At 38.8% G+C, this 15,100-nt stretch overlaps 1 protein-coding gene and 1 pseudogene across 1 annotated transcript; both read left to right on the forward strand.

Moving 5' to 3' along the window:
- Positions 1-2,341: 2,341 nt before the first annotated feature.
- Positions 2,342-4,158, forward strand: LOC132270427 (uncharacterized). Its single transcript, XM_059771607.1, has 2 exons — positions 2,342-3,078; positions 3,471-4,158. Exons 1-2 carry the CDS (start codon positions 2,342-2,344, stop codon positions 4,156-4,158), a joined length of 1,425 nt encoding a protein of 474 aa, XP_059627590.1.
- A 10,631-nt stretch (positions 4,159-14,789) lies between these two features.
- On the forward strand, positions 14,790-14,888 carry LOC132272215 (small nucleolar RNA R71; annotated as a pseudogene).
- Positions 14,889-15,100: the final 212 nt, after the last annotated feature.

The raw sequence follows: 15,100 nt of genomic DNA on the forward strand, positions 1-15,100 counted from the left end.
ATGTATGATATAAGAGATAAAAGACACAATGTGTCATGTGGGCGCTAAGTTTAACGTCTTTAGCAAGATTGTTGGTCCTAAGGTTCTATAAGTCCTATTTGCCTGATTAATGTCAAAAAGCTTTGGTCTAGTGAGCTTAAGTGCTTATACTATTTGCATTGTGGTTTAACGTATGTCACTTGGGTAGCATTGCTTTTATAGTGTAGTGACAGTCCTTTTACATTGGCATGAATTAATTCATCATAGCTTGTACACTTGGTTCAGCTAAATTGAATGGTTTCAGTCAGGATAAGCATATAAGGAATTTGTCATAGGTGTTTTCAGGGGTATTTTAGTACTTTCTCTGATGTATTCTATGGTTTCTCGTATGGCTGGATAGCTGCATTACACTGAACTGCTATGGTAAGCCTGCATTGTGTCTTATGCAGCCTCAGCAACAGATTATGCTGAATGTAATTTACAGCTGGTATAAGGGTTGTTTTTACAACTTTAAGTACTCTCAGTAGTATGACACGTGGCTGTGGTCCAGGCATATTCTGTCCTCCAACGGTATTGCAGATCTTAGTGGTTAAGCAAAAAAGAATATCAATATGTTCTCATCTGTATGAACTGTTCCTACTGATGCACAAGGTGTCTCTATTTGGTGATTTTTCAAGGGCAACATTGTCTTTTCACTTAGGGAATGTCAGAATTGTTCCTATGCAATCATTGGCTGAAAGGTGAAAGCATTGAATTAATGGAGGTGCAGTCAAACATTGTCACTTGGGTATATATATGCTGCTATAAGTGATTTTTAGGGTTTATGGCCATTCAGTGAGACTTAGAGCTAGCTGCAGAAAAGATCTCTCGAGCTCCCATTATTAAAAAAGTTTTTCTGTGATTTAAAATGATGATTTATGCTAGAAAAACCCACCGACTCAAGCCTTGTGTGTGATCAATGTGCTGAGATGTTGCTGTTGTCCAAATTACTGCAGAAAGGGCTAGATTGGGTAGTGAATCTGAGTTCCAATCTGCTGTGGTCATTTCTGAGTGTCGTCACAGGTATAACTATGCTATTTACACTTGCTCAATAGTTTGCTTTGGACTGAAACATGCTGAAATAGTTTTTGAGCTCTTAGATCAGTTGGTAAGCCTGTTTTTCTGCATAGACTGTGATTTAAGTGCAAAATGATTAAGGCTAGCTATTCTATGAACTATCTATGTGCTAGCAAGTCTATTTGGATGAATCAAAGCTGTTGAAATTGGTTATGGGGCAAAACTTTGATAGACTGTGGTTGTGACCTTGCAAAACCTCTAAAACTGAGTTGAGCTGTGCTTATTTCTGAATTGAGATTGAACATTGATATAGACTCATGCTGTGCTGACTTGCTTAAGGATGATAACATGAGTATTGCAGTAAATTAAGACTGTGGAAGCTACAGGTGAACTAATCTCGAAGGAAATTCTAATTTTACCCTTCAATCACTTGCTGCAGCAGTTTAGTGATCTTAAGGCAGTAACTTGGTATTTTGTATTGCTTAAACTGTTCCACTTGAAGAAGAAGTTTTATTATCTTGTTTATCATTTATAATGATATATGTGGTGAGCTATATGAGCTTTGTTGGTCTAAGCAAGGGTGCTTAGGACAGGGGGAGTGTGTGTGTGCACTGAAATCAGCTAGTGTGTATATAGGTTGTGAAAGCTAGTGTCCATTCTTGTGTTTAGGTGTGTGCAGAGGGTGAGACAGCTGAGTGTGTAATAAAGTACATACAGCTAGTAGTGATCTTCATTGGCCATGGCCAATAACCAAGGTTTTCCCTAATTGAAAGGGTTTCCTTGTAAATCCTATTTTAAGTACTTATTGCTTGCTTGCTGAATTACTTCATTGATTCTGTTAAGAAAAGATTAACCAATTCACCCCCCCTCTTGGTCCATTAATTGGTATCAGAGCTTGGGTTTGCATTGAAAGGTTCTAACAAGCCTGCAGTTGGTCCTAGCTATGGATGAAGGTCAAGTTATTAACAAAGCTTCTGGTTTTGAAGGCTCAAACTATGATTCTTGGAAAACTAGAATGGAAGCCTTTTTGATGTCTCAGTCCTATGATGTTTGGCATGCTACCATAAATGGTGTTGTGATTCTCAATCCTAAAAATCCATCTGCTGAAGATAAGATAGCTGTAGCTAATGATGGGAAAGCCAAACATGTTCTTTTCTGTGCCTTGAAGCAATAAGAATTTACCAGAGTGAAGAATTGTAAGACAGCCAAAGAAATGTGGGATTCACTTCAGGCAGCTCATAAGGGAAACAAGGTCATAAAGGAAAATAAAATTTAGCTGTTCAAGGTTTAATATAAAGTTTGTAAAATGGAAGAAAGAGAAACCATTGCAGAATATATGTTCAAAATCAATGATCTTGTAAACAATATGGGAGCTCCTGGTGAAGATATTAAAGATTCTGATGTGTGTAAGAAAATTCTTAGATCTCTCACTTCCAGATTCAATGCCAAGGTCACTATTCTAGAAGACAAAGATTTATCTAATATGAAGATTGATGAACTTCAAGCATCTCTTACAGCTTATGAGATGAGAGTTGGTCCTCCTACTCTGCATAGAAGAGAAACAGCACTCAAAGCCAAGGAGAATGTTGAAGAAGATGAGTCTAAGTCAAAAGATGATCTTGAAGAGGATGAAGTAGCTTACCTTGCTAAGAAATTCAGAAAATTCAGGTTTAAAAGGAAATCTCAATTGCAGAATCTAACTTGCTATGGGTGTGGCAAGCCTGGTCATATTGTATCTAAGTGTCCTAACTCTAAAGGGCAAACTCAGAGAAAGTTTGAAGGACTTAACAATAAAGGAAAGTTTGGAAGAAAAGCCTTACTTTCAGACTGGCAAACAGCCATTGAAGAAGAAGAGAAACTTAAAGAAGATCAAGAAGATGAATGTTTATTCATGGCCATTCTAGAACCATCAAAAGAGTCTGTTGAAACTGAAGAAGATACTGACACAGAGATTGAGGAAATTCTGGAAGAATGTGAAAGACTTGCTGTGAAGTGTAATCAACAAAAATCTCAAATCAGGAAGCTAAATTCAGAACTATTAAGGTCTAGACAAATTCTCACCAAACACTTAAAACTCAAATTGTCAGCTATGTGTTCAATTTCCCTTATTTTTCTAAGCATACTCAAGATTTAAAGTAACTGTCAGTGGTCTACTAAAAGATGCAAGGAAGAACTGTCTACCATACTTGAGGAGAGATCTTTGAAAATGGCTGAAATTTAGAAACAATCTACTAAGAAAATTGGGAAGACTAGAATTGGATATGTATGTGATTCAGCTGCTAAGATTAGTCAGAAACACTTAACATTTGTGAAGGCCACCACTGGAGAAGTATATGCAAGATATCCCATTATGAAACCTCTGAGATTAAGGTTTGATATTTTTAACAACATTCAATATCCTTTGAGTTTCAATCAGAGAGACTTTGTTACATCAGTTGCAAGGAACTTCAAGATCACTACGATGTATATGAAGAGTCAGACCTAACTCAAGGAGTGAAAGTTAAAGACAAAGGGTCAGTAGTGAAATCTAAGATGATGTGGATCCCCAAGAAGCTGAACTCTATAAGTCTTCTTGTGTATACAGCTTTTAAAGCCTGTAATACTCAGGACAAATGGTATGTTGACAGTGGCTGTTCGAGACACATGACAGGTGATGGCTCAAAATTTAACTCCTTACAGCAGTTTGATGGTGGAAATGTTATATTTGGGGACAATCAAAGAGCTAAGATTGTTGGAATTGGCACTGTGAGTAAGTTTGAAGAGTTGCCAGAGATTCAAGAAGTTCTATTGGTTGAAGGGCTCAAGCATAATCTCTTAAGTGTAAGTCAATTATGTGATAGTGGGAAGGAAGTCTGCTTTAACAAAGAAAGATGTAATGTGATTGATCTAGAATCAAAACAAGTTATGTTCTCAGCAAGTAGATCCTTAGGAAATGTCTACACAGTCACTAAAGAAAGTCAGGTCACCCAATGTAACTTAACAGCCTGTGATGAAGCTAAGTTGTGGCACAAGAGGTTAGGTCATCTTCATTTAAGGAACATGTCCAAGATATTGAAGCTGAAAGTTGTTAAAGGTCTGCCTGACATTTGTTTTAAGGATGATCATCTTTGTAAAGCATGTTAACAAGGAAAATAAACTAAAGTTTCATTCCATTCCAAGGAAATCAACTCCTCTAAGGCACTTGACCTGATACACATGGATCTTTGTGGACTTACCAGAACCACAAGTATTGGTGGTAGTAAGTATTTTATACTACTCATTGATGACTTCAACAGAATGGTGTGGGTTTACTTTCTAAAAGAAAAGTCTGAGGCTATTACACACTTTATTAAGTTTGTTAACCTTATTGAAAATGAAAGGAGCTGCACTGTGAAGAAACTCAGGTCTGATTTTGGTTCTGAGTTCACCATGAAAGAATTTGAGCACTACTGTGATGACAAGGGAATCAAAAAGGAATTCTCAGTTGTTGCTACACCTCAACAGAATGGAGTTGTGGAGAGAAAGAACAGAACAGTTCAAGAGATGGGAAGAATAATATTGCTTGAAAAAGGTTTGGCTAAAGGATTTTGGGCTGAAGCTATTAGTACTGCTGTGTACATCATCAATAGAGTTCTTCTTAGACCAAATTCAACCTGGACACCCTTTGAATTATGGTATGGAAGACCTGCAACAGTACACTATTTCAAAATATTTGGCAGCAAGTGTTATATACTTAATTACATTGACAGTTTGGGGAAGTTTGATTTAAAATCTGATGAAGGAATTTTTCTGGGGTATTCTACAAAGAGCAAGGCCTATAGATGCTACAATCTTAGATCCTCGAAGGTGGTTGGGTCAATCCATGTAAAATTTGATGAAAATCCTCAAGTGATTCTGCTTGAAGACAACAATAATCCAGTTGGTTCAAATGAAGTCAGCTCTCTAGTGACTAAACCTGAGAATTCAAAAGAAACTACTTACCTAGTGCTGCAGAAGCAGGTTCAAGCTGAAAACATTATTGGTTCATCTCAAGCTAGAGTTCAAACAAGGAATAAGAAGAAGCTAACTGAGTTGGAAGCTAAAGATAACAAAGAATACTGCCACTTTGCAATGTTGTCATCTATTGAACCTAAATCCTACTATGAGGCTAAAAAGATTGAGGATTGGGTTGTAGCCATGCAAGAAGAGCTGGATCAAATTAACAAAAATAATACCTGGACACTGGTACCTAGACCTGCAAGCAAAAATGTTATTGGCTCTAAATGGATTTACATAAATAAGATGAATGAAAAAGGAGCTGTGATTAGAATAAAGCAAGGTTGATGTGTAAAGGCTATTCACAACAAGCTGGAATTGACTATGATGAAACTTTTGCTCCTATTGCTAGAATGGAGTCTATAAGAATGCTGCTGTCCTTTGCATGTCACAAATAGGTCAAGGTGTACCAAATGGATGTCAAATCTGCTTTTCTAAATGGAGACCTAAGTGAGGAAGTTTATCTAGAGGAGCCTGAAGGTTTTGAAGATTTTGAATATCCCTCTCATGTATTCAAACTAAGCAAAGCCTTGTATGGTCTTAAGCAAGCTCCCAGGGCCTGGTATGAAAAATTCCATCAGTTTTTAATTGAACAAGGTTTTCATCGAGGCAAAGTTGAAAGCACCCTATATGTCAGGATTCATCAAGACTAGTTTCTAATTCTTCAAATCTATGTAGATGACATCATGTTTTGTGGTTCAAACACTTCATTAGCACCAAAGTTTGCCAATCTTATGAAAACAAGGTTTGAAATGTCACTATTGGGAACCCTTAGGTATTTCTTGGGACTTCAAATTGCTCAAACATCCAAAGGAATTTTTATTTCACAATAGAAGTATGCCTCAGAATTACTCAAGAAGTTCAACATGACTGATAGCAAGCTAGTTTCAACACCATTGTGTCCAAATACTAAACTATCACTTAATTGTACCTCAGAAACAATTCCATCCACACTTTATAGGTCTATCATTGGCAGCCTCCTCTATCTCATAGTTCCAGACCTGACTTCATGTACTCAGTAGGATTGGTAGCCAGATTTCAAAGTAATCCCAAAATGTCTCATCTCCAGGCTGCCAAACGCATTCTAAGATATGTTAAGGGCACAATCTCTTATGGTCTCTATTACATTGTTTCTCCAAAAATGACTATAGCTGCATTTTCAGATGCTGATTGGGGTGGATCCTTACCAGACAGAAAGAGCACTTCTGGTTGCTGTTACATTCTTGGCTCTAATATAGTATCTTGGCTTAGTAAAAAACAAGACACAGTCTCTCTCTCTACTTCAGAAGCTGAGTATATTGCTGTCTCTCAAGTTACCTCCCAATTATTTTGGATGCAATCTACTCTGACAGATCTTGGCCTTCAATTCTCCATGCCTCTCAAGCTCTTTTGTGACAATCAAAGTGCTATTGCAATCAGTAAAAATCCCACTTTACATTGGAAAAGCAAGCATATAGATATCAGGTATCATTTTCTCAAAGACAAGGTTCAAAAAGGGCTGATTGACATTACTTATCTTCCAACAGCAAATCAAATTACAGATATCATGACTAAACCTCTTCTTCCTCATAGATTTTTAACCCTTTAAGATCTTTTAAGGGTTGTTCCCCCATCTCTTTGACTTTGCAATTGTTAGTCCTGCTCACTTTTGACCTTCAATGTCAAAAGGGGGAGAAAATGACCGAAATAGTGTCACATGCTATTCTTATCATTTGATAAGTGTTGGGTTGTTTTCTTTCTCTTCTCTTATTTGTATCACAATACTTGAGGCCTTATTTCATATCAAAGCTTTAGTCATTAAAGGCAAAAGGGGGAGATTGTTGGTCCTAAGGTTCTATAAGTCCTATTTGCCTGATTAATGTCAAAAAGCTTTGGTCCAGTGAGCTTAAGTGCTTATACTATCTGCATTATGGTTTAACATATGTCACTTGGGCAGCATTGCTATTTATAGTGTAGTGACAGTCCTTTTACATAGGCATGAATTAATTCATCACAGCTTGTACACTTGGTTCAGCTAAATTGAATGGTTTTAGTCAGGATCAGCATATAAGGAATTTGTCACAGGTGCTTTTAGGGGTATTTTAGTACTTTCTCTGATGTATTCTATGATTTCTTGTATGGCTGGATAGCTGCATTGCACTGAACTGCTGTGGTAAGCCTGCATTGTGTCTTATGCAGCCTCAGCAACAGATTATGCTGAATGTAATTTACATCTGGTATAAGGCTTGTTTTTGTAACTTTTTAAGTACTCTCAGCAGTGTGACACGTGGCTATGGTCCAGGTATATTTTGTCCTCCAATGGTGTTGCAGATCTTAGTGGTTAAGCAAAGAAGAATATCAATATGTTCTCATCTGTATGAACCGTTCCTACTGATGCACAAGGTGTCTCTATTTGGTGAGTTTTCAAGGGCAACATTGTCTTTTCACTTAGGGAATGTCAGAATTGTTCCTATGCAATCATTGGCTAAAAGGTGACAACATTGAATTAATGGAGGTGCAGTCAAGCATTGTCACTTGGGTATATATATGCTGCTATAAGTGATTTTTAAGGTTTATGGCCATTCAGTGACACTTAGAGCTAGCTGCAGAAAAGATCTCTCGAGCTCCCATTATTAAAAAAGTTTTTCTATGATTTAAAATGATGATTTATGCTAGAAAAACCCACTGACTCAAGCCTTGTGTGTGATCAATGTGCTGAGATGCTGCTGCTGTCCAAATTGCTGCAGAAAGGGCTAGATTGAGTAGTGAATCTGAGTTTTAAGCTGCTGTGGTCATTTCTGAGTGTTGTCACAGGTATAACTATGCTATTTACACTTGGTCAATAGTTTGCTTTGAACTGAAACATGCTGAAATAGTCTTTGAGCTCTTAAATCAGTTGATAAGCTTGTTTTTCTGCATAGACTGTGATTTAAGTGCAAAATGATTAAGGGTAGCTATTCTATGAACTATCTATGTGCTAGCAAGTCTATTTAGATGAATCAAAGCTGTTGAAATTGGCTGTGGGGCAAAACTTTGACAGACTGTGGTTGTGACCTTGCAAAACCTCTAAAACTGAGTTGAGTTGTGCTTATTTCTGAACTGAGATTGAACATTGATATAGACTCATGCTGTGCTGACTTGCTTAAGGATGATAACATGAGTATTGTAGTAAATTAAGACTTTGGAAGCTACACGTGAACTAATCTCGAAGGAAATTCCAATTTTACCCTTCAATCACTTGCTGCAGCAGTTTAGTGATCTTGAGGCAGTAACTTAGTATTTTGTATTGCTTAAACTGTTCCACTTGAAGAAGAAGTTTTATTATCTTGTTTATCATTTGCAATGATGTATGTGGTGAGCTATATGAGCTTTATTGGTCCAAGCAAGGGTGCTTAGGACATGGGGAGTGTGTGTGTGCACTGAAATCAGCTAGTGTGTGTATTGGTTGTGAAAGCTAGTGTCCATTCTTGTGCTTGGGTATGTGCAGAGGGTGAGACAGCTGTGTAACAAGGTACATACAGCTAGTAGTGATCTTCATTGGCCATGGCCAAGAACCAAGGTTTTCCCTAGTTGAAAGGGTTTCCTTGTAAATCCTGTTTTAAGTACTTATTGTTTGCTTGCTGAATTACTTCATTGATTTTGTTAAGAAGAGATTAACCAATTCACCCCCCTCTTGGTCCATCATAAGCCAACTAAAGAATTAATCACATCCTTACCCTCAAACTAGCACACAAATCTAGTACCGATCATCAAGACAAAGAGTGGACCTTTTATTAAAGCTTTATTATTCTAGGAGCGCTTATTCTTTTTTTTTTTTTCAATAGGATCAAAGATAGAAGCATGGTGCAATATGTTGATCTATTAAGCTTTCTAGCGATTCATGAGGTCAAGAGTTAGGTCAATGACTCCCAATCCAGACGGCTTTAGGGCATTAGGTGTTCAAACACCCCTACGGACTTACAAACTCAAATCAACTAGGCTACAAATTAAGACAACCTCCGTCTAATCATTTCCCACTTCTTACCTTTTGGGAGAAGTCCTCACTTTTTATTTTATTTTATTTATTTATTTTTTATTGCTTTTGCATCTTCTTTCTTTTCTTTTTTTTTTTTTTTTTTTGGTTTTTTGTTTTTTTTTTGTTTTTTGTTTTTTTATTTTATTTTTTTTTTTTTTTGTATTCAATTATTAACCTAGAGTTTGGGCCCTCCACCTTTCGGCGCGAGAAATTCAGTGCTTGATGAGGCTAGAATCCTGGTTACTTAGTGAAAAGGGGTTGTTATCCACCTTTATCAAGAATGAAAGCTTTCAATGCACTACTAGCCCAATTGGGATATAACCAATTCAATAATCAACAAAGCATATAACCCACAAATGAATGTTAGTGTGCGCCTGTGCTAGTGTAGAATCCTAAAGTGAATCTCAAAACAATCACAAAATCAGGATGATGTGGACCACAAATGCAAACAAGATATCAATTTTTTGAAAAATTTACCCTAAACGACATCCGCAAGGCATACAAGGAGTATTGAACTCTCAAGTCATACAAATTTTAAATTCTAAGCAATATAGTCCTCAAAAGATCAGAATCATCGCTAACATGGACCAATCATATAAAATCTCTCAAATACACAAGGCATGTTCAAAATTTTGAATTTAAAAACAAACACTGCAAAGCACCATTACCCCCAAACTTAAATGGCACAGTGTCCTCAATGTGTAAAGAGAACAAAAGGAAAGAGTATACCAGTGCAATGAAGACAAAGAATGGCTGGGACTAAAGTATCCAAAGTGGGTGGCATGGCCTCCCCAAACTTGGGATTAACTGTGGTCCTGAAATTTGGCACTCGGATAAACTCATTAGATAACAAAAGGGATAATACAGTGCACAGTGGTCATGTAAGTGTAAATGGGATAGCAACTGAAAATAGAGAGAGGTAAAAGGGTGGTCGTGAAAATTTTGGGTAGTACTCTCTCTCACTGAAGTCACTGGAATGTACCTGATGGAGTCAAACAGATAGCGATAAGAATTTAAAAATATGACATCTATACAGAAAACATATATAAATAAAAATAAAGTACAGTACATCCAGTATCAGAGCCGACAGACACGGCTGCAAAAATAGTATAACAGTATCAAAAACATGGTGAGACCATAGATATCTAAAATAACAGGAGGAAAGGGATAGAGAGATCAGGAAGAAGAGGTAGGATGGGCAGGTCGCACTCCGCGGATGTCTCGGGATAGATCTAGGAATACGGTAATGACATCCGTATGGAGGATAGCAATATCAGTTCTAATGGAGACAGCATCCTCTCGGAGAAAGACCGTGTCAGTGCGGATGGAGACTACAACATCCTCCAAAGCCTGGAGTCGCTCTCCAAAGTCGGGTGTCGGTGCTGGAGCCTCAGGTGTGGCTGGATCGGAAGTATGATGATCCTGAGCCTGCTCTGCATCATGAATAGGTGACCCAACTGGAGAGGGCTGCTCTGCATCCTCGGCAGGCTACTCTAAATCAATGTCCATATGTACGGTAGCCGGATCGACTAGTATGTCTTCCGCTGCCGGGTCTACTGCTGCGGTCTGCTGCCTCCTCAGCCTCTAACTCCTCTGCCGCCTCTGCTACTGCGGCTGCTGCCTTCTCAGCCTCTAACTCCTCTGCTGCCTCTACTGCATCCTCCTGTAGTCTCTTGATAATAGCGTTATAGCTCTTATCCCAATCCTTCTTCAGAAAGTGACAGGACCCTCGCTCAGGGTGCTCCCGAGGATGGAAATGATAACGCTGGTCTAGCAGGATCTGGGTGATGAGGTGGCCAAATGGGAGAGACTTAGCCCTTTTGGGCCTCTCCTTGCTGATGTGCTCATCGTAAAGCTTCCTCATCACGCTCCAGATGAGCACAAGGATAGACAGCCAATGCCCTATATAGAAAGCGTACAGAGCTGTTAGGTAGTCGCCTCGCCGCTGAATCTTATGGCAGGCTATGAAGACGTTGCGGAACAAGACTGAGTCAAAGAACCACAAGTCGTCTAGCAAATAGGTGCGGGTGGTGAAGGTCTCGCCATCGGCATAATGACCTGTGAGAAGAATGGCCATATCTGCATATGAAGGCCTGTACAGCCTGGGGTATGTCTCTTGTAGCTCAGGCGGGCAGTCATGTGGACAATGGCATGATCTGGATAATATATCCAAAGTAATAGAAATCAGGTAGCCATCAATAGAAGTCCTCAGCTCCGCCGTGTTACGTGGGGCAGGCCGGAGGTTCTAGAAGAACATCCGTACTAGCTTCGGGTACACCGGGTATGTGACAGGGGCAAGAATGGCTGTAAGGCCCCTCCAGAGTATATCCTCATAAGCTGATCGGGTAAGTACCGATCTGGGAAAGAAGTCTATGTCGAAAACTGACTCATGCGCCACTGGAATTCGTGAGTATCTGCGTAATGGCTGGTCTAACTCCCGGACTGGCTGAGTTGGCTGTGGTGGTGGAGATGGTATACGCTTAACCTCATCATCATCGTGTGAAGGAGATGCGCCAGCATCAGAATGTAAACTATTGTCAGAATGGGGAGACTGTATGGGCTCTGCCGGCTCCTCCTGTATAGGGTCCCGGGTATGAGATGGACCAACCTCGTCATGAAAAATTGGCCTGCCTCGGCGATGATAGTGTCCTCGGGCTACAGTCTTGCGCTTAGTCATGGCCTAGAAATCAAGAGAGAGAAGTGGAAACTCGAAGGGGTGAGATACGAAATCCAAAAGGCGAGAGAGAGATCCGGGATGAGGTGAAGCTCGCCGGAGGTCTCGCCGGAGATGGAGAAGGTTGGGTGTAGCGGCGACGATGGATAGGGTATGGAAGAGGGTTGGATTGATCTTTGAAATCGATCTTGAAACCCTCGGTTTCATTTTTTAAAAACTTTCCCGAACCAGTTCGATCGATCGAACTGAGACCTCAGATCGATCGAACTATTTTTTTTTTTTTTTTTGAAAAATTAAAATAAAATAAAATAAAATCTTTTTGGGATTTTTGGAAAATAAAATAAATAAAATAAAATGAAAATATTTTTAGAATTTTGAAAATTAAAAAGTTAAACAAAGTCAAAGATGGTGAGATGAAGAACAGAGATCGATCAGAACAAAATGTTCGATCGATCTGATAGAGAGCAAAAATATGCAGGTTTTTGGGTTCAAAAATTTGTCTAAGTGTGGGAACTCAAGATCGATCGAACTTGAAGTTTGGATCGATCTAAGGACTTATGATCGATCTGAGAATAAGTTCGAACGATGGGACAGAGAGGTGATTTGAATGCAGGTGGATGCAGGTTGAAATTTTTTCTAAGTATTGAATGCAGGTCGAAGTTCGATCGATCGAACTCTCATTTGAGATCGATTGAACTTCTGCAAAATGCTCAATCACAACATAAAAGTGCATGCAATCCTAATCACAGTTCCTAGCTATGCATATGAACCAAAAACAAGTATCTAGACTTCGCAAGAAATGAAATTAAAGATAGAAATGAGGGAGGAATAGGGTTTTAATACCCTACGAAATGTCTTGCTAGTCTTTAACGTCTCTAGCAAGATGTTGGGCTCTTTTAACCCAGATCAAACATCTTGTAGTGCATCCCCTCCTCAATGGGGTAATAAGTGCTTTGAACTCCACCCAACAAATGGTTTTTTAAAGAACTTGTTGGATTAAGTTCAAAAGACGTTTTTGGTCCTTGATCAAAACAATCTTTGGGCTTCCACGCCCTTTCAAAACAAGATTTTGAAACAACTTTCTTTTGTTTCAAGGTTAGAGATGGACTTTTTGAAACCTTGGTATCACACAAAAGCTCAATTCCTTCACTTTTAAGGTCATGAAATTTTTCTACAACATTAATCTGTTCATGCTTGTCAAATGAATTTGGGGTTGGATTAAAAATATTCAACTTTACCTTCATGTGGCCAAAAGAGATCTTCATTATCCCCGTCCTACAATTGATGTTGGCATTCGTGGTTGCCAAGAAAGGACGGCCAAGGATAACGGGAATTTGCCACTTAGGATTTGGGACCGGTTCCGTGTCAATGACAACGAAATCGACGGGAAAGAAGAATTTATCAATTTTAATCAAGACATCCTCAATGATACCCCTAGGCTTTTTGATTGATCGATCGGCAAGTTGTAAAACTATCGATGTTGGTTTTAAGTCTTCTAAGCCTAATTTGACAAAAACCGAGTATGGAAGAAGATTAACACTAGCTCCTAGGTCAAGAAGAGCCCAATTAATGACATGATCACCAATGATGCATGAAGTAGTAGGTGAACCGGGGTCCTTAAACTTGGGGAGAGTGTTATGCTGCAAAATTGAGCTCACTTGCTCGGTTAAGACCACTTTCCTAGGTGCTTGGCTTTTGTTCTTCCGCTTTTGGGTGCACAAGTCTTTCAAGAATTTGGCATAAGCCGGAATTTGCTTGATTGCATCCAAAAGTGGAAGATTGACTTTCACTTGCCTAAACACGTCCATGGTTTCATTTATTTTGGCCTTTTGCTTGTCATTTGTAATAGATCCTTTTAAGGCATCCGGAAATGGAGCCTTTGGTTCAAAAACCTTTTTAGAATTTTTCTTTGAAGTCTCTTCAACACAAGAAGTTTTCAAATCATTTTGCAAATTTTTCTTTTCAAAATCACTTGTCAAATCACTTTTCAACACATTCTCATTTATATGGTCATGCACATGCAATGAAGGAGGAATATGATATGAAACGGGACGGGTGTCAACTTGTGGTTGCATCGGTTCACTCTCTTCATTGGACACACCCACTTGGTTGTCCACAATCTTTCCACTTCTCAAGGTAGTCACCGCATTGACATGCTCTATTGTGTGACCTTCCGATGAGGAATGAGTCTCCACAACACATTATTGCTTTTGTGGGGCATTCAAAGGCATTTTTCACTTCTCTTTTGCATTTGAAGTACTAGTTATTTGCCCCACTTGGGTTTCTAGCTTAGCAATGGATTGAGAGTGAGAATGAAGTAATTGTGTGTTTGCCTCTAAAGTGCCCAAAGCGGTCAAAACTTTCTCTTCAAAAGTGGGACTTCTAACATTTCCTTGGGAATATAATGGTTGATTGGGAAAATGAGAATTTGAAAATTGGTTTCCTTGCGATTGATATGATGATCTAAAACCTTGGGAACCTTGGCCTTGTAGTGGAGGTGGAATGTACTTTCCATGAAAACCGCATTGGGAAGGGTTTGAGCCCTCCCCTTGGTTTTTCCAAGAGAAATTCGGGTGATTCCTCCAACTAGGATTATAATGATTTCCATAAGGATTGTTCCCTTGATTAGCAAAAACAACATTTGCTTGTTCATGATGCTCACCTTACACATGTCCATGGGGACAATTGGAAGTAGAATGTAGAACACTTGAACAAGTCATGCATATTTCATTAGATGCATGATGAGAATGGTTAGGGAAGGAAGATACTTGATTCACCGAGTTTTGGTTGATAAAAAATTGATCAAACCTTTGAGATAATGATTTCATTTCGGCGGCAATTTCATTGGGGTGGTCGACTTGATGTAAGCCAACACTCTTCCTACCACTAGAATTTTTACCATTTTTTGAAGATAAAGTACGATGCAAAGAATTTTCACTCATGCTCTCGTAAAGACGCCACACGTCATCCTCATGCCTATCAATGTAAGAGCCACCCATGGAAGCATCAACCATGCCTTTGTAATTGTCCGATAATCTCTCAAAGAAATATTGAACTAATTGCTTTTTGGGCATGTCATGATGTGGACACTTCCTAAGCAATTCATTAAAGCGTTCCCATACCTCATGAAATGTTTCTCCATCCCCATGTGAAAATTCTCGAATTGAGGTTTTCATGCCATTGGTCTTAGAAACCGGATAGTACTTCTTTAAGAACTCTTGTTGCATTTTCGTCCATGAAGTTATTGAAAAAGGCCTAAGATTGTTAAACCAATATTTTGCCTTATCTTTAAGGGTGAATGGAAAAAGTTTAAGTCTTAAGACCTCTTCCGGCATGTCCGTATATTTTACGGTGGAACAAACTTCAAGAAACTCATCTAAATG

This window comes from Cornus florida, unplaced genomic scaffold, assembly GCF_030987335.1.
Source record: "Cornus florida cultivar Cherokee Brave unplaced genomic scaffold, ASM3098733v1 CherokeeBrave_3.0.0_Hap2_Chr08, whole genome shotgun sequence".
NCBI classification, from domain to species: Eukaryota; Viridiplantae; Streptophyta; class Magnoliopsida; order Cornales; family Cornaceae; genus Cornus; species Cornus florida.

What these genes read in the sequence shown, in the direction of transcription:
- LOC132270427 (XM_059771607.1), top strand. Translation starts at nt 2,342, where the DNA reads ATGGAAGAAAGAGAAACCATTGCAGAATATATGTTCAAAATCAATGAT. An exon ending in CTAAATTCAGAACTATTAAG is followed by an intron (nt 3,079 to 3,470) that starts GTCTAGACAAAT and finishes TTGTTACATCAG; the next exon opens with TTGCAAGGAACTTCAAGATC.